Genomic DNA, 25,335 nt, shown 5'->3' on the forward strand with positions numbered 1-25,335 from the left:
TGGAGATGGGGGGGTGGAGCTCACTCCTAAGATCCCTCCCCCCACCACTCCCTTTGGGTCCCCTCCCTCTCTCCAGATGGCAGTAAGTGGGGTCAATGGTCAGACAGGAACTGCCTCTGGTGCCCCCCCCTGCCCCAGTCCCCCCGTGCACACAGCACCCACCCCCCACAGCACCCCACCCCCCATGGGGCCAGGCCGGCATAGCCAGGGCGGATGGGACCTTGTGGCCTTTACACCTGTGGGGCTGTGCTGGGGACTGACCACACTCAGCCTGGGGGGCAGGGGGCCCGGAAGGGGGGCAGAGGCAGCTGGAAGTGGGGCTGGGAGCCGATGTATGGGGTGTTTTGTGAGGGGACAGCAAGAGATTCACACTTTGGAGGGTGTCAAACATGTCTCACATGAACCCCCCCCCCCCCATCCCCCCCCCCCCCCCCCCGTGTGCACCCCCTGGGGTCTCCTTGTCCCCACTGCCCCCCCCCCCCCGACACTGCCCCCCATTGTGTCCATCCCCTCCCCCCATTCCTACCACCTTTCCCCGCATGGGAACGTGGTGTTCAATTCACATAGAGCACTGGGACATTAACCCCCCCGTGGGTCCCCCCCCAACACCGCCAGCCCCCACCCTGCTGTGAGTCCCTCTGTCCTGCCCCAATTCACACTGACTCCCCTTGGGGGTCCCCCTCCACTGCTCCTCACACTGACCCCCCAGGCTGCTGTGAGCCCCTCTGTCCCCTTCCCCCAATTCACACCGACCCCCCCCCACGGGTCTTCCTCCTCTGGCTCCCCCACACCGACCCCCCAGCCGCCCCCCTGCTGTGAGTCCCTCTGCCCCCCCCGCAGCGCGAGCCCCGTGTCCGGTCCGGGCAGTGACCGGGCCCCGCACTCACCCCCGGTCTGGTTGTAGCGCCCGCGCAGCGTGTTCAGGTCCACCCGGAACTGGGCCTGCCAGCCCTGTAAGCCCTGCGTCTCCCGCTGCCAGTACTCCGGCCCCTCGCTCCGCGCCATCCACTCCGCGCGTGGCTCCGCGCTGCCCCGCTCGCTGCTGTAGTCCATGAACAGCTGATCGTCCACGTACCCGACTGTGATGAACGGGGGCAGCCCCGGGCCGGGCTCCGACACCCCCGTGAAGAAATAGCGCAGCGAGTGCGGGTCTGGGCCTGGGTCTGCGGGGAGAGGGGGGGTCAGAGCCGGCACCGGGACTCGGGAGCGGCCACGGGGGGGGGGGGGGGAGTCGGGACACACAGCAGCGAGGGGGCGGGACGGAGCAAGGGGGGTGGGGAGGGGCAGGGGGCGGGACACTCCCCTGGGAGGGAGGCGGGGCCCATCGCCGCGGGACCGAGGGGGCGGGGCTGGCCGCGGGAGGAGGAGGGGGGGAGGGACAGAGAGCAGGGAGGTGGGGAGGGGCACTGGGGCCGGACACTCCCCTGGGAGGAGGGGGCAGCAGGGGAGTGTGAAGAAGGAAAGGGGTGCAGGAAGGGGGCGGGGAGGGGCGAGGGGGATCAGGGCTGGAGGGGGCATGAGGGGGAGGGGAGCAGAGATAGGAGTGGGGGGGACTGCAGGGGGGAGGGGGAACCGGGCAGGAGTAAGGGAAGAGGGGGGAGGTCAGCACAATGCCCCAGGAGCCACCCCCAGGGGAGATGGGGCAGGAGAAGGGCGGGGGCTCCCCCTGGCACAATGTGCTGACTCCCCCCGCCCCCCCCCCCCTCCCGCCGCCCGGGAGGGACCCGTGAGGAGCAGGGCTGCAGGGGGTGTGAGGAGGGGGATGTGCTCATGGGGGGAAGGGCTGGTGGGAGGAGGATGAGGAGGGCATGTTACAGGGGAAGTCAGCACATTGTGCCAGGGGGAGCCCCCAGGGGAGGGTGGAGCAGGACAGGGTGGGGGGAGAGATGCAGGAGCTGAAGCTTGGGGGGGGGGGCTGCGGGGGGGTGTCCAAGCTGCAAGGGGATAGGACCCCCGGCTCTGCACACAGTTGATCATTGCTTCACGCTATGGCTGTCCCCCAGGTCCCCAGTAGGGATTGGGCCCCTGTTGCGCCAGGCACTGCCTAAGCCCTGCCCCATGGAGCTCACCGGCTGATGCCCCGTCCCTCGTCGGGTTCACCCCACAGGCTGGGTCAGGGGAAGGAAGGGCTGCAGGTCCCAGACAAAGGGCCTGGTGCTGCAGAGACTGAACCCCCAAGTCCCTTCACCCCGTGAGTGTCCCCCTGACGTCAGACACTGCTCAGGGGAGTTACATGGCTGGGGGTCGGGGCCTGGGGGTCAGGCTGATGCAGTTTTTTGGTCCCACTAGCTCCTCAGCGTGTCGGGGGGCTCAGACCCTGCAGAGTTGCCGTGTGGACCCTCCCTCCCTCCCTCCCACAGCCCCACCGGAGCTTCCCTCCCCTGAGTAATGTTTATACACGGTGTCTGCAGGATCGGGGCCTTGTTCGCTAGTTAGACCAGAGCCCCCCTGCGCTGGGTGCTGGACACGCACCAGGGACAGCCCTGCCCTGGCTTAGCTCTGTCTGGTCTCTCCCAGCTCAGACATAACCGGAGACAGGCTCCCCCTTTTCTTCCCCTCCGCTCCCCCGGCTGCTGATCGCCGTGTCCCCCCGTCAGCACCAGCCACTTTCTCTCTCGCCCCTTTGTTCAGAGCCGAGGGGCCCAATCCAGCGAGCAGGGCTGCTGTTCCTCTCTGGCCGACTAGTTATCCACTCAGTGGAGCAGGAGGACTAGACCCCCCGTCTCCCACCTCCTTGGCGACAGCTCCAACCACGTAACAACAGCCACACTGGGTCAGACCAAAGGCCCATCTAGCCCCGTGTCCTGTCTGCTGACAGTGGCCAATGCCAGGTGCCCCAGAGGGCATGAACAGAACAGGGAATCATCAAGTGATCCAGCCCCTGTCGCCTATTCCCAGCTGCTGGCAAACAGGCCAGGGACACCATCCCCGCGCATCCTGGCTAATAGCCACTGATGGACCAATCCTCCAGGAACTTATCTAGTTCTTTTTTGAACCCTGTTATAGTCTTGGCCTTCACAACATCCTCTGGCAAGGAGTTCCACAGGTTGACTGTGTTCTGTGAAGAAATACTTAAACCTGCTGCCCATTAATTTCATTTGGTGACCCCTAGTTCTTGTGTTATGAGAAGGAGTAAATAACACTATTTATTTTCTTCACACCTGTCATGATGTTATAGACCTCTATCATATTCCCCCTTTGTCATCTCTTTTCCAAGCTGAAAAGTCCCAGTTTTATTAACCTCTCCTCATACGGCAGCTGTTCCATACCCCAATCAGTTTTGTTCCCCTTTTGAGGAACTTTTTCCAATACACCTCTACCCCACTATAATGCTGTCCTTGGGAGCCAAAAAAATCTTACCGCATTATAGGTGAAACTGTGTTATATCGAATTTGCTTTGATCTACTGGAGTGCACAGCCCTCCCCCCCAGCACTGCTTTACCGCGTTATATCAACTTAGTGTTATATCAAGGTAGAGGTGTATATCTTTTTTGAGATGGGCGACCACATCTGCACACAGTATTCAAGATGTAGGCGTGCCGTGGATTTACATAGAGTAAAAAGGATATTTTCTGTCTTATCTATCCCCTTCTTACTGATTCCCAACATTGTTTGTTTTGGCTGCTGCTGCACATTGAGTGGATGTTTTCAGAGAACTCTCCACAATGACTCCAAGATCTCTCTTGAGTGGTAACAGCTAATTCAGACCCCATCATTATATGTATAGTTGTGAGGATGTTTTCCAGCATGCATTACTTTGCATTTATCAACACTGAATTTCATCTGCCATTTTGTTGCCCAGTCACTCAGTTTTGTGAGACCCCTTTGTAACTCTTCATAGTCTGCTTTAGACTTAACTATCTTGAGTAGTTTTGTATCATCTGCAAATTTTGCCACCTCACTGTTTACTCCTTTTTTCAGCTCATTTATGAATATGTTGAATAGGACTGGGCCCCGTGCAGACCCTTGAGGGACACCACTATTTACCTCTCTCCAGTCTGAAAACTGACTGTTTATTCCTTCCCTTTGTTTCCTCTTTTAACCAGTTACTGATCCATGAGAGGACCTTCCCCTCTTATCTCATGACAGCTTAAGAGCCCTTGGGGAGGAACCTTCTCAAGGGCTTTCTGAAAATCTAAGTACACTATATCCACTGGATCACATTGGTCCACATGCTTGTTGACCCCCTCAAAGAATTCTAGATGATTAGTGAGGCATGATTTCCTTTTACAAAAACCATGTTGACTCTTCCCCCAACAAATTGTGTTCAGCTATGTGTCTGATAATTCTGTTCTTTACTATAGTTTCAACCAATTTGCCTGGTACTGAAGTCAGGCTTACAGGCCTGTAATTGCCAGGATCATCTCTGGAGCCTTTTTAAAAACTTGGCATCACATGGGGGGGGGGGGGGGGGATAGTTCAGTGGTTTGAGCATAGGCCTGCTAAACCCAGGGTTGTGAGTTCAATCCTTAAGGGGGCCACTTAAGGATCTGGGGCAAAATCAGTACTTGGTCCTGCTAGTGAAGGCAGGGGGCTGGACTTGATGACCTTTCAAGGTCCCTTCCAGTTCTAGGAGATAGGATATCTCCATTAATTTATTAGCTATCCTCCAGTCATGTGGTACAAAAGCAGATTTAAAGGACAGGCTACATGCCACAGTTAATAGTTCTGCAATTTAATATTTGAGTTCCTCAAGAACTCTTGGGTGATACCAGCTGGTCCCAGTGACTGATTACTGTTTAATCAATTTGTTCCAAAGCCTCCTCTAATGACTCCTCAATCTGGGACAGTTCCTCAGATGTGTCACCTAAAAAGAATGGCTCAGGTTTGGGAATCTCCTCCCCATCCTTGGCCATGAAGACCGAGGCAAAGAATTCATTTAGTTTCTCTGCAATAACCTTATCATCCACGAGTGCTCCTTTAGCACCTCCATCGTCCAGTGGCCCCATTGGCTGTTTAGCAGGCTTCCTGCTTCTGATGAACTTACATTTTTTGCTATTACTCGTTGGCTAGCTGTTCTTCAAATTTGTTTTTGGGCTTCCTAATTACATTTGCACACTTCACTTAGCAGAATTTATGCTCCTTTCTATTTTCTTCAATAGGATTTAACTTCTACTTTCTAAAGGATGCCTTTTTGTCACTCACTGCTTCTTACACTTTGTTGTTTAGCCAGGGTGGCACTTTTTTGGTTCTCTTAAATGTTTACCCCAAATTAAAAAACATAGTAAGTTGAGCCTCTATTACAGCATCTTTAAAAAGTTTCCATGCAGCTTTCAGGGATTTCACTTTTGGGACTGTACCTTTTAATTTCTGTTTAATGAGCTTCCTCATTTTTGTGTAGTTCCCCTTTCTGTAATTAAATGCGCCTGTGGTGGCTGCTGGGGTGTTTTCCTCGCCACAGGGATGTTTAATTATATTATGGTCACTATTACCAAGCGGTCCAGCTATATTCACCTCTCGGACCCGATCCTGTGCTCCACTTAGGACTAAATCAAGAATTGCCTCTCCCCTGGTGGGTTCCAGGACTAGCTGCTCCAAGAAGCAGTCATTTAAGGCGTCAAGAAACAATCTCTGCGTCCCATCCTGAGGTGACATGGATCTAGTCAATATGGGGATAGTTGAAATCCCCCATTATTGAGTTTTTTTAAATTTTATAGCTTCTCTAATCTCCCTGAGCATTTCACAGTCACTATTCACCATCCTGGTCAGTAATCAGGGTGGATTAAAAAAAAAAAAAAAATCAATGATTTAAAAAAATATCAGATTTTTTTATTTAAATCCGATTTTTTTTGATAAAATGCTTTGAGGAAAACCTCTCTCATTATAGCTCAAAGATCTCTCATCACAGAATAGGGATTATAAATTCTAATTCTATAGTATGAGACAATATATTCATGTCATGTTTAAGAAAAGTTTTGTAAATGAGTTCCAATAGTTCATGGATTAGGGACCCAATTTTATGGGATTCCAGGGGCTTCTGTATAGATTATTTAGGTTAATCTTTCTATCTACCCAATGCTCAGTCTGGAAGATACCATCAGAGATGCTTAATTTTGCAGTTCTCAAACTGTGGATTTGTGTCTCCAGAGATAACATGCTTGTTAACAGCAAAAAAATGTTTAATAAATAAATAAATATAGAGAGAGGCGAGAAATAACAGACCTCAACCCTATTGTCCCACTGCAAATTTGTGTACACAGAATCAATCCCTTACCTCTCTCTAAAAGTGCAAAGTTTCAAAAAGTTCAATGAACAGAAGATTGTTGGGGGCAGAATAGATCTGGACAAGGAGAAGAAGTCTGGAGATAAATGTGAGAAGGGAGGGACAGGCAGTAGAAACAAACGTGAAACTGTTTGAGCAGCATATTCCAGAAGTCTTGAGGTCTTTCTGAGCGTAGCCTTCATTGATTTGAGACCTACCCATACCAGTCTCTCACTAGAAGGGAAAACCTATAATGGCAGCAGGCTGTAAAAAAGACCCAGTTTGGGAATATTTTAATGACGTTCCTTTACCTGTGGGTAAGAGAGGCATGCGTGCAAAATGCGAACAGCGCAAAGAAGAAATGCAAAGCCTGGTTGCCCAAATGAAACAACATCATGAGAAGTGTTCCTTCTCAGGAGGAAGCTGCCTTGAAGATGATGAAAGGATCATGTCTGAACATGCGGGATCTTCAGGTTGGTAAACTTTTTTATCACATACTTTATCATTTTAGATGCAGTAATGATAAAAAATAAATAGCTGAAATGGGCAGATCTTCCTTTTACAATTTCACCTTTGAAGTAGTACAGAGTGAGTAATACTAAGTGAGCAGTATGGTAATAATGAAATAACCGCATTGACTTATCACATTGACTTATTTTGTTTAGGAGAATCCATTCTCAACATACAGGATTCAGAAGACTATCCACCTGCAAGATCACCATCATTTTCTACAGTTTCAGAGTTATCTGCCAATGATAGTGTTTCAGTCACATGATGTATGTCACAGAGCCACAGTATAAAACCTGTAGCAAAAAGGGAAAAAAAAAAAATCTCTATCATCCAGAAACAACCATAGATTAGTATCAGAGGGGTAGCTGTGTTAGTCTGGATCTGTAAAAGCAGCAAAGAGTCCTGTGGCACCTTATAGACTAACAGACGTATAGGAGCATGAGCTTGCGTGGGTGAATACCCACTTGCATACTGACATGCATCCGAAGAAGTGGGTATTCACCCATGAAAGCTCATGCTCCTATACGTCTGTTAGTTTATAAGGTGCCACAGGACTCTCTGCGACCATAGGTAAATTTGTGATAAGAACCAGCAGATTACAAAAAGAGGTAATTAATGAAAAAATTGCCTGGTTTGTTTATGCAAACAACTCTCCTTTCCCGTAGGATTGAGACCCCTCACTTTATTAACATGGTTCAGTCATTAAGACCAGGATACTGGCCACCCACCACAGCAGATGTCGCAGACAAATTGCTGGATAAAGTGTATGAAAGAGAAATTGAGCGGTGTGCAAAAGGTCTAGAGGGTGAAATTGTTAACCTGAGTCTTGATGGGTGGAGCAAAGTCCACAATGATCCTGTTGTATGTGCTTGTGTGACAACAGAAGAAGGGAATGTCTTCCTTACAGAAACAATTGATACAGCAGGAAATGTGCACACAGCAGAATATTTACAAGTAGCAGCAGTAAAAGCTATAACAAACTGAAAAAAAGTTCAAATGTCTAGTACACAGCTTGGTCACAGACAATGCTGCAAATGTATCCAAGATGAGAAGAAATTTGGAAGAGTCCCAAGCTAATAACATACAGTTGCAGTGCTCATTTGATGCACCTCCTAGCCAAAGACTTCAGCTTTCCAGAAATAAAGGCTAATGTTGTTGAAATTGCAAAATACTTCCATAAACAACCACTTTGCAGCAGCTGCTCTGAAAAAAGTGGGAGGAACCAAGCGACTCTCCCACCAGACGTGCGATGGACTCAGTAGTGGACTGTTTTGAGCACTATATCAAGAACTGGCCTAATCTGATGACAGTTTGTGAACAAAATTGTGAAGAAATAGATGGCTCTGTCACAGCCAAAGTTCTCAACATCGGGCTTCAGAGAAATGTTGACTACATGCTGAGTACCCTGAAGCCGGTTTCTGTCGCCTTGAACAAAATGCAGGGAAATAGCTGTTTTATTGCTGATGCTGTTGAAATCTGGAAGGAACTGAGTGAGATCTTAAAGAGAGAACTATGTAATGACAGAGTTACATTACAAGCATTAAAAAAACAAATGGGACAAGCACTATCTCCAGCTCATTTTCTTACAAATATTCTCAATACTTGGTACCAGGGTCAAACCTTAACTGCTGAAGAAGAGGAGTTGGCTATGACATGGACATCCAGCAATCATCCCTCCAGAATGCCACCTATAATAAACTTCAGAGCTAAGGGTGAACCATTCAAGAAATAGATGTTTGCTGATGATGTTTTAAAGAAAGTCGCACCAGTGAACTGGTGGAAGTCACTTAAGCACTTGGATTCAGAGACTGTTGAAGTGATAATCTCACTTGTAACAGCAGTAGCTTCTTCTGCTGGTGTAGAAAGAATATTTTCTTCCTTTGGACTAATTCATTCCAAACTGAGAAATCGTTTGGGCCCTGAAAAAGCAGGAAAGCTTGTGTTTCTTTTCCAGATTATGAACAAAGAGGAAAATGAAAGTGCAGACGACGGAGTTAGCTACAGAAGACAAATATTTTAAAATTTCTCATGTTGACCTGGCTGACAGTCCATTTAATTTTTGTTGTGTTTTTTTTTTTTTAAATTTCATTTAATTATTTTAGTTAAAAACAATTTTAAAAAACTTGAATAATTAAATTTAACAAAACAACTATTATACATGTTTGCTGTTGAAGAAAAAAATCCAGAATACATAATGTTGTTGTTTTAGTTAAATAAATCAATTTAATGTCTGTCTGGTGATGTTCTCCTCCCAATACAGCCTGGCAAGAAAATCTTCCAAATATTAATGATTAACCTGTTGAGTTGGAGAAATTTATGAAGTCACTGGGAGGTGAATTATGTGCTTCAATTATCTTTGGTAAATGAAATAACCAAACAATCATTCATTTTCTGATATAGCTGTAAAACTAATCTGAAAAGTTCTCAAAATAAATCACTTTAAAAATGTATAGTGTGTACCTTCTAAAAATGAAACTGACATCTAGCTCTGAGTTGTGAAGAATATGTATTAAGGTTATAACAATCAACAAGAATGCACTTTTATTTAGAGTCTTCCTGACTAGTAATTTAAATCATGATTTAAATCAAATCCACTCTATCGGTAATAGATCCCTACTGCTATATTCTTATTATTCAAGCATGAATTACTATCCATAGAGATTCTATGGGACAGTTTGGTTCATGTAAGATTTTTACTTCATTTGAAGCTACACTTTCTTTCACATCTAGTGCTACTCCCCCACCGGCACGACCTGTTCTGATATATTTTGTACCCTGGTATTACTGTGTCCCATTGATTATCCTCATTCCACCAAGTTTCTGTGATGCCTGTTGTATCAATATCCTCATTTAATACGAGGCACTCTAGTTCACCCAGCTTAGTATTTAGACTTCTAGCATTGGTATATAAGCACTTTAAAAAATTGTCACTTTTTAGTTGTCTCCCATTACGTGAGGTCATTGAATGGGACTCTTTCATTTGACTGTTTCTCACCAGATCCTACCCGTATTTTGTCATCTTCCACCTTCTCCTCCTCACTAGGACATTGAAAATTTCCATTAAAAGATCCTCCCCTAAGGGAGGTTTCTGTTCGAACCACGTGCTCCTCCGCACCTTTCAGCTTTCCCCCAGCCCTTAGTTTAAAAACTGCTCTATGACCTTTTTCACATTAAGTGCCAGCAATCTGGTTCCATTTTGGAATAGGTGGAGCCCATCCTTCCTGTATAGGCTCCCCCTTTCTCAAAAGTTTCCCCAGTTCCTAATAAATCTAAACCCCTACTCCCTACACCATCACCTCATCCACGCATTGAGACCCTGCAGTTTTGCCTGTCTAACTGGCCTTGCGCATGGAACTGTGAGCATCTTGGAGAATGCTACCATGGAGGTCCTGGACTTCAATCTGTTACCTAGCAGCCTAAATTTGGCCTCCAGGACCTCTCTCCTACCCTTCCCTAAGTCACTGGTACCTACATGTACCACGACCACCGGCTCCTCCCCAGCACTACACACAAGTCTGTCTAGATGCCTCGAGAGATCCACAACCTTCGCACCAGGCAGGCAAGTCACCATACGGTTCTCCCGGTCATCGCAAACCCAGCTATGTTTCTAATGATAAAATCTCCCATTACTAACACCTGTGGCCAGGGCCGGCTTTAGGAAGTGCGGGGCCCGATTCAAACAGTTTTGACGGGGCCCCGGCAGGGATGACTGGAAAAAAAAAAAAAAAACGTAAAAAACCACGTGGGGCTTGTACTCACCGGGCGGCACTCCTAGTCTTCGGCGGTGGGTCCTTCACTCGCTCCGGGTCTTTGGTGGCACTGAAGGACCTGCTGCCGAAGTGCTGCCGAAGACCCAGAGCGAGTGAAGGACCCGCCGCTGAAGTGCCGCCGAAGACCCGGAGCGCTGCCGGGTGAGTAAAAATTAACAAGGAGCCTCTAGCCAGGAAAGGGATTCTCGGCCACTTGCCCCCACCCCGGTGGCCCTGCCACTGGGCGCGGGGCCCTCTTAGGCGCGGGGCCCGATTCGGAGGAATTGGTGGAATTGGCCTAAAGCCGGCCCTGCCTGTGGCTTCCTAGTAACTGGAGTTCCCTCCCCTGGAGAAGTGCCCTCAGTGCGAGAGGACACCACGGCAGCTTCTCCCCTATCCTTCATTCTCTGGCCCCTCCGTCCCGATGCAAGGTCAGCGCTGCCAGCCCCCACCCTGGCTCACCCCCAACATCCGCTTCCTCCATTCCTGTCTCCCAGTGCAGAGCGTCTCTGGCAGAAATCTCACGGCTAGGCTGACGTCCTCCACTACAGATTCGTTCTCTCCTCCCTCAGTTCTGCCATTTCCCTTGCTATACACCTCGACTTCTCCAGCCTCGCTGGATCCCCCGCCCACAGTCCCAGCTGCCTCTTCTCCACCTTCGTCTCCCCCTCAAACCGTCCCCACCTCCTGCCCCCACTGCGCTCTGCACAACATCTCTTCCCAGAAAAATTTACACAATTAAACCCTCCCCTCAGCTCACCTCCACTTCCCACCCTACAAGTTCTGCCTCCTTCTCCCTCCTCGCAGATTTAGATGGTTCTCATCTGCTCTCCTCTGACCCCATCCCATCTCCTGATCTCCTGACCGCACTCCCCTCCAGCTCTTCCCCCTCACAACACAAACACACGTTAGTGTCTTCCATCATAAAGACCCTGGACTCCATTTAGCTCTCCAACGACCTCCCCCTCTCCCTTTCATCTCTCAGCTCAATGAACGTGCGTCTGCAATCGCTGTCTGGAGTTCCTGTCTCCAGTTCCATCCTAGACCCGCCCCACTCCGGTTTCCACCCCTTGCACTCCACGGAAATCGCTCCTGCCAAATCTGTAATGACTCTTCGTAGCTAACACTCGCACTCAGTGCTCCATCCTCACCCTCCCTGGCCTGCCAGCCGCCTCTGACACCAATCACCAGGCTAACCTAGAAATCTTGTCCTCCTTGGCTTCCTAAGCGCCGTCCCCTCCTGGGTCTCCTCCTACCCCTCTAACCACTCTACCTCCGTTCTCAATCACTGTGGACAATGCCAGCATCCTGCCCATCACTCCGGCCCAGAACCTGGGCAACATCTTGGACTCACACCTCTCTCTAGGTCCTCGCATCCAGGTTATGTCTAAATCTTGCTCATTCGTTCTGCAGAACATCTCTAAGATACGTCCCTTCCTATCCATCCCCACAGCTAAAACGCTCGTCCAGGCGCTCAGCGTCTCGTGTCTCGACTGCTGCAATAGCCTTTTCTCTGGCCTAGACAGACGCAGTCTGACCCTGCTGAGGTCCATTCAGAACATGCTGAAAAGATCATTTTTCTAGCTGGTTGATCGATGTCACCTCTCTTTGCATCCCACCACTAGCTCCTCCATCACATCAAGCAGACTGTCTTCAACTGGGAGGCCCTTTGCAGTCTATCCCCACCCTCTCTCTCATTTGCTATCGAAACATCACCCCTCACCTTCGATCGGCCCATGATCCCAGCCTCCATCAGCAACTTGTTATATTTGCAAACAAGCCCCTTTGTCCTGTGTCCCACGCTGCCCCTCACGCCTGTGAGGAGCTCCCCATAAACATCCGGAAAACGACCTCGTTACCCTGCAAACCCTCCTCAACGCTCTCCTCTGCCAGGTGCCTAAAAACCAGGTAACGGTTGGGCCACTGGTGTGTCGAGCCCACAGCTGTCAGACTGGCCAGTGCTATCCCCTTGTTCCCTAGTAGTTCCCCACTGGTCTATATTCATCTCTGGTCTCAGACGGGACAGTGTGTATTCAGTGTCTGTACAGCACCCAGCACAACAGGGGCGGGACCAGGACTGAGGTTCCTGGGCACAAGACAATCACAAATAACGATGACGGCAGGGCAGGGAGCTTTACTTTTAAATTGACTTATTTTCCCCATTAGAAAGGCCCGTTCTATTGACCCTGTTTTTCCTGAAAAACCCCGTGGGCAGTTGGAGAATTGGAGGGGAGGACGTGAAACCCGAGAGGGGAAGGAATTATTATTTCAGGTTGTGGTAGCACAGATTGGCTTTAATCATGCTTGGGCTCCACTGTACGGGGCGTTATCCAGACACAGCACGTGACAGTCCCTGCCCCAAGCAGCTCACGCTCTGAGGCCGGCTCTACACGTGGTTTTCGTTCTGATTTAACTATTTCAGTTGGGGATGAGGTTTATTTGTTTCTTTTTACCGAAATAGTTAAATCAGCACAACCCCTCGTGTGAGTGCAGTTACACCGGTACAGCCGGGCTTTACACAACCCCTCGTGCGAGTGCAGTTACACCCGCACAGCCAGGCTTTACACAACCCCTCGTGCGAGTGCAGTTACACCGGTATAGCCGGGCTTTACGCCAGCACAGCTTATTGCTGTAAATGTTGGGGAATCGTCTGCACCAGTGTAACTGTGGCCACACTGAGTGGTTGTACTGACTGAACTATGATGGTTTCAAACGGTGTGAAAAAGGTACAAACAATGCGTGTAGACCAGTCCTAAAAAGTTTATTCCAACTCTTTAAACTTTGTGAACACCTTGGTCTTGACTACACACAAATTTACAGTACTAGTCTAAATTAAGGTGTCAGTTAAAATTGATTTAAGTTAAACCAGTCCAAAAGGCTGTGTGGACACACCTATTCCAGTTTAAGAGTGGCTTTTTTCAGTTTAGCTGAACTTGGTTGGGCCTTGTCCACAGGGAGGTCACACCAGAATAATTACATGTAAACTGGTGCAAAGCCCCAGGTAGACACTCTTATTCTGATATAAGAGCAGCTTTTTTCAGTTAAGCCACTATTATACCAAAATAAGGTGGTCCACAATCGGGTGTGCACTGATTTCTCTAAACCAGTTTAAAGTTTGACGTGTAGCAAAGGTCCTACTTGACCAAAGCACCTGTCAAGCAGTAGGAAGAAAAGCTGTCCTCGGTGAAAATTCAACACCCTATGGCCCTTCAGCTGAGGACTGAGAATTCCCACCCCAGGTCTCTGGTGCTCCAAGGACACCTCCAGCGAAACAGGGCAGACGAGAGCTAGAATAAAACAAGCAGGGGAAGAACCCTTTTGGGCCTTCGCTATTCATTAGGAAGCAGCAGAAATGGACACAAACATTATTTCCCCCTTGTCAGGTCACCTTTGTCACTCAGGGATGTGAAAACAAAAAAACCCACCCCCTGAATGACGAAAGTTTTAATGGTGAAAAGTGCCAGTGTGGGCAGTGCTTCGTTAGGGGGAAGTTGCTCTCCTGCCGACGAAGCTACTGCCCTCGTTGGGGGTAGTTTTCTTTTGTCGTCAGGAGAGCTCTCCCCTGGCACCAGAGAGCGACTACTCTGCGTGCCTTAGAACAGCATGGCTGTGCCGCTGTACGGTGTGCCTAGGGTGACCAGACAGCAAGTGTGAAAAATCAGGACAGGGGGTGGGGGGTAATAGGCGCCTATATAAGACAAAGCCTTGAATATTGGGACTGTCCCTATAAAATCAGGACCTCTGGTCACCCTAGGAGTGCTGTGTAGACAGAGCTTCAGTGAGCAGGGCCTGGCCAGGCATGAATGGGAGCTGGTGCTGGATTCAACATCATTAAACAAAGTCAGACACACCCTGATCCTCACTAACATCCTTCTCTGCGCACCCCAGCCCTGCAGGCCCCAGGCCAAAGCTCTGTGCAGCTGGAGTTACACCAGTGCTGGCTGTGACCCCCGAGGGCCTCCTGTCTCTTTGCTCCAGGGGCACCCAAAGCACAGATCCCCCCCCCCTTCCATTCCCGGCCCCTAATGTTACTCGCCCCCATGGGGCCAGGCTGCACGGGGGCCTAACCCTGGTTACATCAAACCAGCCTGGCACTGAGTGACGCGAGGGCAACAACGCACCTGAAACCACTTCACACAAAACCCCAAACCCACCCCACAGCCTCACCCAGCTGGCTACGGGCTGCAGAGTTCCCCAGGTCTGAACTGCTGCCGCCTGGGGAACTCTGGGGCCAGGCTCGGGCCATGGGAGAGTCACGTCCACAACAGGAAAACCACAATGTGCCCCTGCCCCTCTCCCCACACCCCCCATGGGGATCCCAAAGCGCCTACCCAGCAATCCCAGGAGATCCCAACAGCACAAAGGTAGCCGCTGGCCTGTGCTCTGCAACGGGCGCTCGCCCCCAAACCGAGCCCTGATTAACACACAGATCCTGGGGCGGCTGGCCTGGTGCGGACACAGCTCAGCCTCGGCTGCACCTAGCCAGGGCCAAGCCCCCTCGGGGGGTCTGGACACAGGTTAAACCAGTGCCAAGAACCTGCCGGGAGCCACTTAGGGGCGGAGAGTCCGAGGAGCCTTTTCCTCCCCAACCCCCACATCACTCTTGTCGTGGGGGGGGGGGGGCAGGGTGTGAATTTACTCCCTTGTGACTAAGGGCCTGGGATCTGCAGACAAGTATGGGGGGGGGGGAGCCCCATCCTGCCCCGAGCCCCAGGAACAACCCAGCCTGGGCAGCGCCTGGCGCGGGGATCCCCACAGCCCCGGGGCCGGGCGGGCAGCGGGGACCTGCCGGCCACAGCGGGACCCCAGACCCCAAAGCCTGTTAGTCATTAATCGGCATTATTATTAGTATTATCAGGCTGGGCTGGTCTCTGGAGTTGGGACCTTGACCAAGAAATGTGACCCCCGACCAAACAGAACTGACCCCTCCCCCGCCTGTGAGCCCCACGGGCCGCCCGGGGTGCGCAGCGCCGAGCACAGCGGGGCCACGAGCCTGGCTGGACGCGAACACGCGACACGCCCAGAACCAGGCCCCGCCGAGGGCAGTGAATCCCGGCCCGGCACCGACCGGACCCCTCGGCTCCGGTCCGACAACCCCCGAGCTCCGGTCGAACCGCGGAGCCCAGAACTGCTGAGACCCCCCCGCCCCCCCCGCCCCCCCCCCCCCCCCGGTACTCACTGGCGTAGCCCCCCTGGATGGCCGCAGCCCCCAGCAGCAAGAGCAGGGGCAGCATCGCCGCCGGTCCGTGTCCCGGTCTCTGTCCTACAGGAATCAGCCCCTTTCCCGCACCGGCCCCGCACCGACCCGCCGCCAGCTGCGCTGTGAGCCCGGCCCCCGCTGCCCGCTACTTATACCGCGCACCGCCCGCCCGCACGGATTGGCCGAGAGGGGAACGTGCCCGCCAATAGCCGCGCGCAGACCCGCCGCGTCACCGGTCGCTGGGCAGGACCCGGCCGGGCAGGTTGGACCCGGGAAAGTGAAAGTCGGAGCAAGGATGAGCGCAGCGGGGATCCCCGGGCAGCGCCCCGCCCCCACCCCGAGGCCCCGCCCACTGGGCAGTGCACCCCGCGCAGCGCCCCGCCCCCAACCCCGAGGCCCCGCCCACTGGCAAGTGCACCCCGGGCAGCACTCTGGACCCACCCTCTCTCTGCCTTTTCCAGCCTGCAGGGCGCTCTTGGGTCAGGACTTCAAACTTTTCTCCACAACGGCAAGGGCTGGAAACGTCCCTTTGACTAACGCCGGCTGAGAGTCTCCCCCACTCACGTGACTCCAGGAGCTGGGGCTTTACGGAAACACCAATGATAGCGAGACCCACACTAGAGTCATGAGAGGGGGCAGCCCTGGCAGGGGGATGCTGGCACCCGCCTGGGAACCTCCAGAGCCCGGCCTTGGCCTTGCTACGGTCGCTGGGCAGGAGTTTGGCCCAGCTGAGAACTTGGCCCCAGGGCTTCAGTTACCAGAACAGCAATTAACTAACAACCAATTAATTCTCTGCCCATCGCCAGCACCTCCTCTGGAGATTTTTTTTTCTTTCTATTTATTCTAAGGCCAGACGGCACCGTTGGCTCATCTCGTCTGACCTCCTGCAGCACCCAGGCCGGAGAACATCCAGGTACCTCGGTCTGGAGCCCAAGAACGTGTCTGTCACGCTGGGAACTTCAGGCACTTTATTAATGTAATGAATTAAACACCACAACCCCCCTTTGCGGTGAGTGACAACACAACAATCCCCAGCGCGTCTAGACCATTACTGTCCCCATTTCATGGGTGGGGAGAGGCACAAAGATGACCTCATCATCATCTGGACCCATTGAAAAGAAGCCCTTGAAGAATTCCACCATGATTTCAACAATTTCCGTCCCACCATCAACGTCAGCCTGGACCAGTCCACACAAGAGATCCACTTCCTGGACACTACTGTGCTAATAAGCGATGGTCACATAAACACCACCCTATACCGGAAACCTACTGACCGCTATACGTACCTACATGCCTCCAGCTTCCATCCAGACCATACCACACGATCCATTGTCTACAGCCAAGCTCTAAGATATAACCGCGTTTGCTCCAACCCCTCAGACAGAGACAAACACCTACAAGATCTCTATCAAGCATTCTTAAAACTACAATACCCACCTGCTGAAGTGAAGAAACAGATTGACAGAGCCAGACGAGTACCCAGAAGTCACCTACTCCAGGTCAGGCCCAACAAAGAAGGTAACAGAACACCACTAGCCGTCACCTTCAGCCCCCAACTAAAACCTCTCCAGCGCATCATCAAGGATCTACAACCTATCCTGAAGGACGATCCCTCACTCTCACAGACCTTGGGAGACAGGCCAGTCCTCGCTTACAGACAACCCCCCAACCTGAAGCAAATACTCACCAGCAACCGCACACCATACAACATAAACACTGACCCAGGAACCTATCCTTGCAACAAAGCCCGATGCCAACTCTGTCCACATATCTATTCAGGGGACACCATCATAGGACCTAATCATATCAGCCATACCATCAGGGGCTCGTTCACCTGCACATCTACCAATGTGATATATGCCATCATGTGCCAGCAATGCCCCTCTGCCATGTACATTGGCCAAACCGGACAGTCTCTACGCAAAAGAATAAATGGACACAAATCAGACATCAAGAATTATAACATTCAAAAACCAGTCGGCGAACACTTCAACCTCCCTGGTCACTCAATTACAGACCTAAAAATCACAATTCTCCAACAAAAAACTTCAAAAACAGACTCCAACGAGAGACTGCTGAATTGGAATTAATTTGGAAACTAGACACCATTAAATTAGGTTTGAATAAAGACTGGGAGTGGATGGCTCATTACACAAAGTAAAAACTATTTCCCCAGGCTAATTTTCCCCCCTACTGTTACTCACACCTTCTTGTCAACTGGGCCATCCTGATTATCACTACAAAAGTTTTTTTTCTCCTGCTGATAATAGCCCACCTTAATTGATTACGCTCGTTACAGTTGGTATGGCAACACCCATTTTTTCATGTCCTCTGTCTATATATATCTTCCTACTGCATTTTCCACTGCATGCATCGGATGAAGTGGGCTGTAGGCCACGAAAGCTTATGCTCAAATAAATGTGTTAGTCTCTAAGGTGCCACAAGTACTCCTGTTCTTTTTACAAAGAGGAAAGTGACGGATTTGCTATGTGACAACAGCAAAGATGGGAACAAACTCTAGGAGTCCTGGCTCCCAGCTCTAATCTACTGGACCCCCCTCACCTCCCAGAGCTGGGGTAGAACCCAGGAGTCCTGGCGCCCAGCCCCTGCTCTAAGCACGGGCAGATAACAGTGACCTAACCCCTGGGTTTTCTCTGTCTTTACAAGCACTTGGCTGTTTACATCATTTCTGGGAACTATTTTTGGTTTGTCTCCTCCCCTGGGGGCGGACGGGCGGGGCGGGGGGTGGCTCTGGGCCATGTGAAGTTTGCCCCGGGCTGCAGTACAGTCACTGCAGGCGTTGGGATTGGTGGGGATCGGATCCTGCCCTGGTCTGGTCCCTCCTGGGCTGGGGCGCCAGGCTAAGGGGAGCCTCCCCCATCTGGGACCTCACCCCACTCGGGTGGGTCAGTGGGGGGCATTCACAGGGGCCGAGCCCCAATGCAGCTTCCTGTTTCCCGGTTCCCAGCGCTATCGGTGGATCCCCCACTTGCTTTCGGTTTCTGCTCTATCACAGCAGGGCAGTTTGGACATAGACCAGCATTGCCCCCCCCCCAGTGCACTGCACGCCTCTCACCCCCCCGCCATGCACGGCACGCCTCTCGCCCCCGCCATGCACACCCCCTCCCCGCGCCATGCACGCCTCTCGCTCTCCCCACAGCCCCGCTCAGAGCCTCCCCCACACTGGCTTGGGGTGACGGTCTCCCTGAAGCCCAGAGCGACTCCCGGATTGTCTGTTTCCCGGGGGTGGCTCTGAGTTGCTGGCACCGACACTACACACAGGACATTTCTGGCCCCGTTCTGGGCCGAGCAGCCATTTTGTATATCTGACGTGCGTGAGCGAACACAAGATGGCCGCCTCGATGGGACTCCCCCTTTCGTCTAACGATCGCCCCAGTCAGTCTGTCCCGGGCCGTGGATTAGCAGCTCAGGGCTGTGCGGCAGCCCCCCCAGTGCCATTACAGAGCCTTACCCTATGGCCAACGTTTTCAAAATGGCCTCCACAGCTGGACGTTTACATTTTTAGGTGCCCAGCTGGAGACACCTGGGCCCTGACTCTCGAGGTGGGGCGCAACACTGGCTCCCTGGGATTTCCCCCAGTATTGTGGGTGCCCAGCACCCCGCAACATCAGCCTCGGGGTGGGGCTCAAATTGTGCACCCAGAATAAGAGGCACCCAGAATTAGGGGCCGCTTTTGAGAGTGTGGCCTTAAACCCCTCACCCCAGGGGCCTCTCGGCACAGAAGGGGTCTCAGAGCCCCCCCCTGCTCTCCAGGGGGCACCCACCGCCATTGGGGATCTCGTCTCCCGCCCCCTGCTCCAGAGACTCAGCGCTCAGGGGACGGGGCGTGTCCGGGTGGGCTTCTTTGGGAATCTGGAGTAGGAAAAAACCCACCTTGAGGCCGAGACGTGGGCTAGAGGGGGAGTGGGTCCAGGACGGTCCCAGGTTCCCCCAGCCAGGCCAGTAATCTACAGTTACCAAGCTGGGAAAGCGGGCCCCTTACCGGCCTCTGAGCCACGCTGGGGTGGGGGCTGTGATCAGAGAGTACCAGAGCCCTCCCGGGAGGGGGTGTCCAGTATTCCCAGTCCCCTGTCCCCAGGGTGAGCTCTCCCCACTCTGGGGTTCACTGCTTTCCTGCCATGTCACCCCCAAGGGCCTCAAAGACTGTGCACAGCACATGCGGCCCCATGAAGATGCAGTCACCTCTGGGGAAGAGCGCATCAGCCAGAGACACACAGGGGAAATGTCAGCCAAGGTCTGTGGGGCAAAGCCCTGCTCTTATGGAAAGAGCCCTATGAGGCCTTTATTCTATGCACATCTGACAGGCCTTGAGGTTTAAGGGCTCCCCCACCCCCACCCCCACCCCATGAGACCCTGGCATGAGCTCAGTCTGAGGGGGAGGAAGCGGGGATTCCCCCCTGCAGTGCCCGTGTGTCACCCTGATACTCACAGCCCCGAATCGTCCCCCTGGCTGCTGTGAATACACGTCACTGCCTGACCCCAGCAGGGGCCCAGCACCCATTTAAACAGCCGGCCCTGTCTTCAGCCTGGCTGTCTCCCCCCGTCTCTGTGGGGCTGATAGGGGGAGCCCAGGAGCACAGATACAGGCTGAGTCGGGGGGATTTCCCTCTAGTTCCTCTCTCTGGCTCACCCTGCCGGGCTTTTCTCCGTCGGTCTGGGCTCAGGTCCCCCTTCCCCTGTACTGCAGTGGGGAGAACACGTCTATCTCTGGCCCAGGGGTCCTGTCCCCCATTCACCAGGGGACACTCTGTGCTTATGGGGAACTTTAGCCCGGGCACCAGACTGCACCCCCGGCCCCAGCTCAGCCTCTCTCTTTGCTCCTGGCCTCCCCATGCCCAGCTAGTGGGGTTCTCCTCTGGGTGCCGTTCATTCTCCCGGGACCAGCACAGCTCCAGCACTGCACACATCAGCGATCCCATCCCCGTCCCTCGGCCAGGTCCCCGCGCCCAGGGGACAGCGGGTCCCAGGCTGGGTCACACACTCTGTTCCCAGCCAGGGGATTTCCTCTCCCTGCCACCCCCGGATCCCAGCTCCTCCCCAGCTGCAGCCGAGTCTGTGCTGAGCCCGCAGTGCCCCCTGCAGCCCAGGGAGGGACATTTCTGCCTCTCACATGATTTCCCAGAAGTGGCAGCGTCTGACTCACTGGGGCTGGGATTAGACAGTGCAGCGTTTCCTTGTTCCCTGCCAGCGCGGGGCTTTCCCTGCACCCGGCCAAAGAGCTCACCTGGCAGCCGGGCCGGAGCGGGGCACAGGCAGCTGCAGGGCTGGGACTGAACGGCCGGTCGGGCCGGTCCCAAGGGGAGTTTGCAAAGTGACCCAGCCCTGCCCTAATCAGTTCCAAACTGCAACTGAGACACGCAGCATCGGTGTGCGACACACACACCCTGCTGGGGTCACTGCCCCTGTGTGAGCTGGGGTTAGCCACGGAGAATGGTGTATACACGGCCTCGTACGAGCCAGTAACCCGAACGGGGTCGCTCGTCCCTAGTCTAACTGGGATTAGCCACCCAGATGCAATCGGATTAGGATTAGCTGGGGCTGGATACCTTCACCCTGCACAGAGACAGACTAGCTGGGTTTGGGCACATCCTGGTCTGCTGTGTATTATCCGACTGTGTCTGTGTTACTCTGATCTGGATTCAATTGTTTGACTGTGTAGGACACAAGTTATAATCAATGTTACTGAACCTCTGAGTAGTGGGAAACAAAGGGATTTACCTTCCCCCCGCCCCGCATGACGACGCCATTAAATTCACCCAATAGCTGAGACCCCCAGGACTGTACGAGCAGTGTCTGGGGCATGAGCTGATGCCTATTATGAAGTCAGATGCTGTTGGAGCACGGCCCAGCGAATAACGTGTGTGTGTGTGTGTGTGTGTGTAACCCACATGTGAGCACAACAGGGTGTATTCCACGGGTAGTGGGTTTAGATTGGGATTCTCCAAAGCACCTAAATCCCACTGGATTTCAATGGGATTTGGGCACCTGACTCCCTTGGCCCCTTTTTGAAAATCCCACACTTCCCCCAATAGCCCCCACCTTGGTAGGGGGCCACACTTACCTCACTGGCCCAGGGCATGCTGGGATGTCCCACCGCAGCAGGGTGTCTGTCACCGCAGGGCACCTGGAAGAGCCCAGAAGAGGGTCAATGACACACACTTCGCTGACATGCCCCGAATGGGTCCGAGCCCGAGGCCCAGCTCAGTGACTATCAAGGCAGATTAACACTGAGTCCCCTCTGGTTACCTGTATCCCCTCGCCCGGCCGGACAGCGCACTGCCTCTCTGATTAGTGAGTGGGGTAGGAAATCCACTCAGGTTGTCTCCTTCTTCCTCTCCCCTCCTCCAATAGTGATCTAACCCCCCCAGAGTCTGCCCTGCCCCCCCTCACGGCTGCGCTATGCACAGATTTTGCACCGATTTCATGCTATGGATTTCTGAACTATTAAGTTACATTGGTGTCTCCCCTAGCGTGGACACAGTTATATTAACACAGCTGAGTTAGTACATTTGCCAAACAAGCTAACCCAACAGAAACCCTTTCACACTGACATCCCTGGGTCCACACTAAGGGAAGTGCATTCATTTAACCAGATCAGGTTAAAAAAACCCACCTAGTTAAACTGATACAAAAACTGGGTTCAGCCCAGCTCTAATTCTCAGATATGGATCCAGTGCTGCCAGCTCTGGCTATTTTATTGCAAATTTCACAGTATTTGCCATTTTCCCAAGAGCCCCAGCTCCTGGAGTCATGGGATGATGAGAATTTCATCTTAAAAAAATGTAAATTTCTGGTCCCTACAGTTGAGAGGAAAAGCTTGGACATGTGACAGCCAACGGTTCCAAACCCAGAAGGCAAATAAACTCCCCACTTCTGTGATTCAAAGTCTCATGATTTTTGAGCCAATGCTCTGACTTCTGGAGGGTGTAAGGGGCACCTGCCATCCGCACACGCCCCTGGCCACCAGGACCAGCTCTGCAAGTGCCCCAACCCCAGCTGGGCCATCAGTTCGGTGACTGAGGCTTTTACGCATTGAACAGCCCCCCCACACAGACCCGAGCCCGCCCTTCCCCCAGCCCCTTGGCATGGGGCAGACTCCATGTGAGTGTCTCAGCCCCACGGCCAGGCCCTTCGCCCCCAGGGCACGGCCCCCCTCCATTGCCTCCCTGGGACCAGGCCTCACCGGCCCACTGCAGCGCCTCTCCCAGCCGCACACAGCTCCTGACCGGCTGGGAGATACCCTCAGCTCCTTCCCCTGGAGTTCCCCTGCTCTGTTCCCTGGGCCTGTTCGCTCCTACTCCCCTCTGGGAGCCTGTTCTTGGGGCCAGGGGCTCGTTAGCTAATTAGCTGCCAACCCCCCACCCAGAGTCAGGCCCTGCTCCACGCGGGGATTTAGGCTCCTCACTTCCATTGCAGTCCTTGGGGGAGCTGAGCCGTGGTCCCTGACAGCCGGCTACGTGGGGCTGGTTCTCCCCAGAGAAGCCGTTACAGACGGACCAGGCGCTGACTCCCCTGAACGGCTCAGCCGGCCCGTGAACGGCGCCTGACCGGGATCTGGGAATGATCTGGAGCTGGCCATGCTCTGAGCTAAAATCCCCACTGATGTCGCCCTTTTTCCTCCAACACACCAGATCTGGGGCCTCCCGCAGGTTTAACCCCAGCCCCTTTCCCCGGGCTTGGAAGGAGAATTGTTGCCCCGATTCTTTGCCTGAGCTGGGGGGACCTCAGGGGTGGTTCAAACCCCACAGCTGTTAATCGTCCCCTCAGATACCGGAGTCAGATCCCTTCCCCGTCGCTGTCAGTAACACGCCGCCCGTCCGGAGTGAGCAGAGCTTTCCTATTCACGGCAATCACAACTGGTGGGTTGGCGACGGACGGGACTCTCCCATGTTTGAGATTCCCCTGGTTCCTGACGGGACAGGCCGTTATTTCCCCACACCCCCACGCCCCCAGCCGTCTCCCCCCCCCAGGCCGAGGTGTCCGTGCACCATGGACAGCACCTGGCTGTTCCCGCTGCTGTGTGGAAAATACCCAACCCGGCAACTGCTGCCCACTGGCCTTCTGCCCCCGGCACGGGCAGCGCCAGCTACCGCTGACAGGCTGCAGGCTGGGAGTGCCTGAGCCCGCCCGACAGGAGACCCGAATAGGGCCTGGAATGGGGCATCCCTGTGCCCCCCAGGGAGGGGAGAGCTGGGATGTTGGGTCTCAAACCCGGAGCTTCACAGGGCTCCCAGGCACCTTTTCAGTCTCCCCAGAGCTGCTCACGGCCCGCAGCGTAATTATTGGTATTGCCAAAGCAGTACTTTATAAATGCAAAGTAATGCACGTGGGAAAACATCATCCCAACTTTACGTACAGAATGATGGGGTCTAAATTAGCTGTTACCACTCAAGAAAGAGATCTTGGAGTTCTCTGAAAACATCCACTCAATGTGCAGCGGCAGCCAAATAACTAACAGAATGCTGGGATCATTAAGAAAGGGATAGATAACAGGACAGAAAATATCATGTTGCCGCTATATAAATCCATGGTACACTCACATCTTGAATACTGCGTGCAGATGTGGTCGCCCCATCTCAAAATGATATATTGGAATTGGAAAAGGTTCAGAAAAGGGCAACAAAAATGATGAGGGGTCTGGAACAGCTGCCGTCTGAGGAGAGATTAATAAGACTGGGACTTTTCAGCTTGGAAAAGAGATGACTAAGGGGGGATATGATTGAGGTCTATAAAATCATGGCTGGAGTGAAGAAAGTAAATAAGGAAGTGTTATTTACTCCTTCACATAACACAAGAACTAGAGGTCACCAAATGAAATTAATAGGTAGCAGGTTTAAAACAAACAAAAGGAAGTATTTTTTCCCCACAGCACATAGTCAACCTGTGGAACTCCTTGCCAGAGGATGTTGTGAAGGCCAAGACTATAACAGGGTTAAAAAAAGAACTGGATAAGTTCCTGGAGGATCGGTCCATCAGTGGCTATTAGCCAGGATAGGGCTATCATAGATAGATAGAGAGCAATCATACACCCACCAGCCCGGGCTGTGTGCCCCATGGTAGCGCAGCTCAGCCGCTCCCTGTGGGGCGGGGGCACAGCAGCCCTGGACTGGGGCACAAACCAGGGAGGCCTGTCCCCCGGGAACAGCCGTGGGGGTGAGGGGCTTTGCCTGCCTTAGGAGCCCTTCCTCCCCCACCCCGGGCTGTTTAAGGAGCTGGGCAGATGCTGCAGCTCCCGTTGGCAGGTCTGAGCGACCCGCGGGGTGTCACGGAGTATTGGGGAACTCAGGGCCCTGCACCCCCGGCTTCCTGCGATTCACCATGACTCTCAGTCAGCCAGCAAAGCAGAAGGTTTATTTAGACGACAGGAACACAATCCAAGACAGGTCTTGCAGGCACAGACAACAGGACCCCCTCAGTTAGGTGCATCTTGGGGTCCCCGGGCACCCCAGCCCCCCTGGGAGGTCAGAGCCCCGTCTGCTTCCCAGCCATGTCACTAGCCAGCTCCCGAAACTCTGCCTTCAGCGACCCCTCCCACAGCCTTTGTTCAGTTTCCCGGGCCAAGGTGTCACCTGGCCTCTAACCCCTTCCTGGGTTCTCATGTTACACGCTCAGGTATTCTCCTTCGGGCAGTCTCCCATCCCCCAATGCAGACT

The 25,335-nt window shown here is 53.0% G+C and overlaps 1 protein-coding gene across 3 annotated transcripts in view; it reads right to left on the minus strand.

The window, feature by feature from the left end:
- LOC117870270 (H-2 class I histocompatibility antigen, Q9 alpha chain-like) overlaps positions 1-15,771 on the minus strand; it is a 40,931-nt gene extending 25,160 nt beyond the window's left edge. Inside the window, exons 1-2 of one of the 3 annotated variants that reach the window (XM_034757360.1) lie at positions 15,641-15,771; positions 888-1,151 (exon numbers count right to left, since the gene is read on the minus strand). In XM_034757360.1, coding sequence (XP_034613251.1) covers positions 888-1,151; positions 15,641-15,695 — 319 coding nt within the window. In that variant the 5' untranslated portion in view covers positions 15,696-15,771. Of the gene's footprint in view, positions 1-887; positions 1,164-15,640 lie in introns of all 3 variants that reach the window. The other 2 variants (XM_034757358.1, XM_034757359.1) reach the window with 2 other exon arrangements.
- Between the last annotated feature and the right edge of the window lie 9,564 nt (positions 15,772-25,335).

The sequence above is a fragment of the Trachemys scripta genome, unplaced genomic scaffold (genome assembly GCF_013100865.1).
Source record: "Trachemys scripta elegans isolate TJP31775 unplaced genomic scaffold, CAS_Tse_1.0 scaffold_122, whole genome shotgun sequence".
Lineage (NCBI taxonomy): Eukaryota > Metazoa > Chordata > Testudines > Emydidae > Trachemys > Trachemys scripta.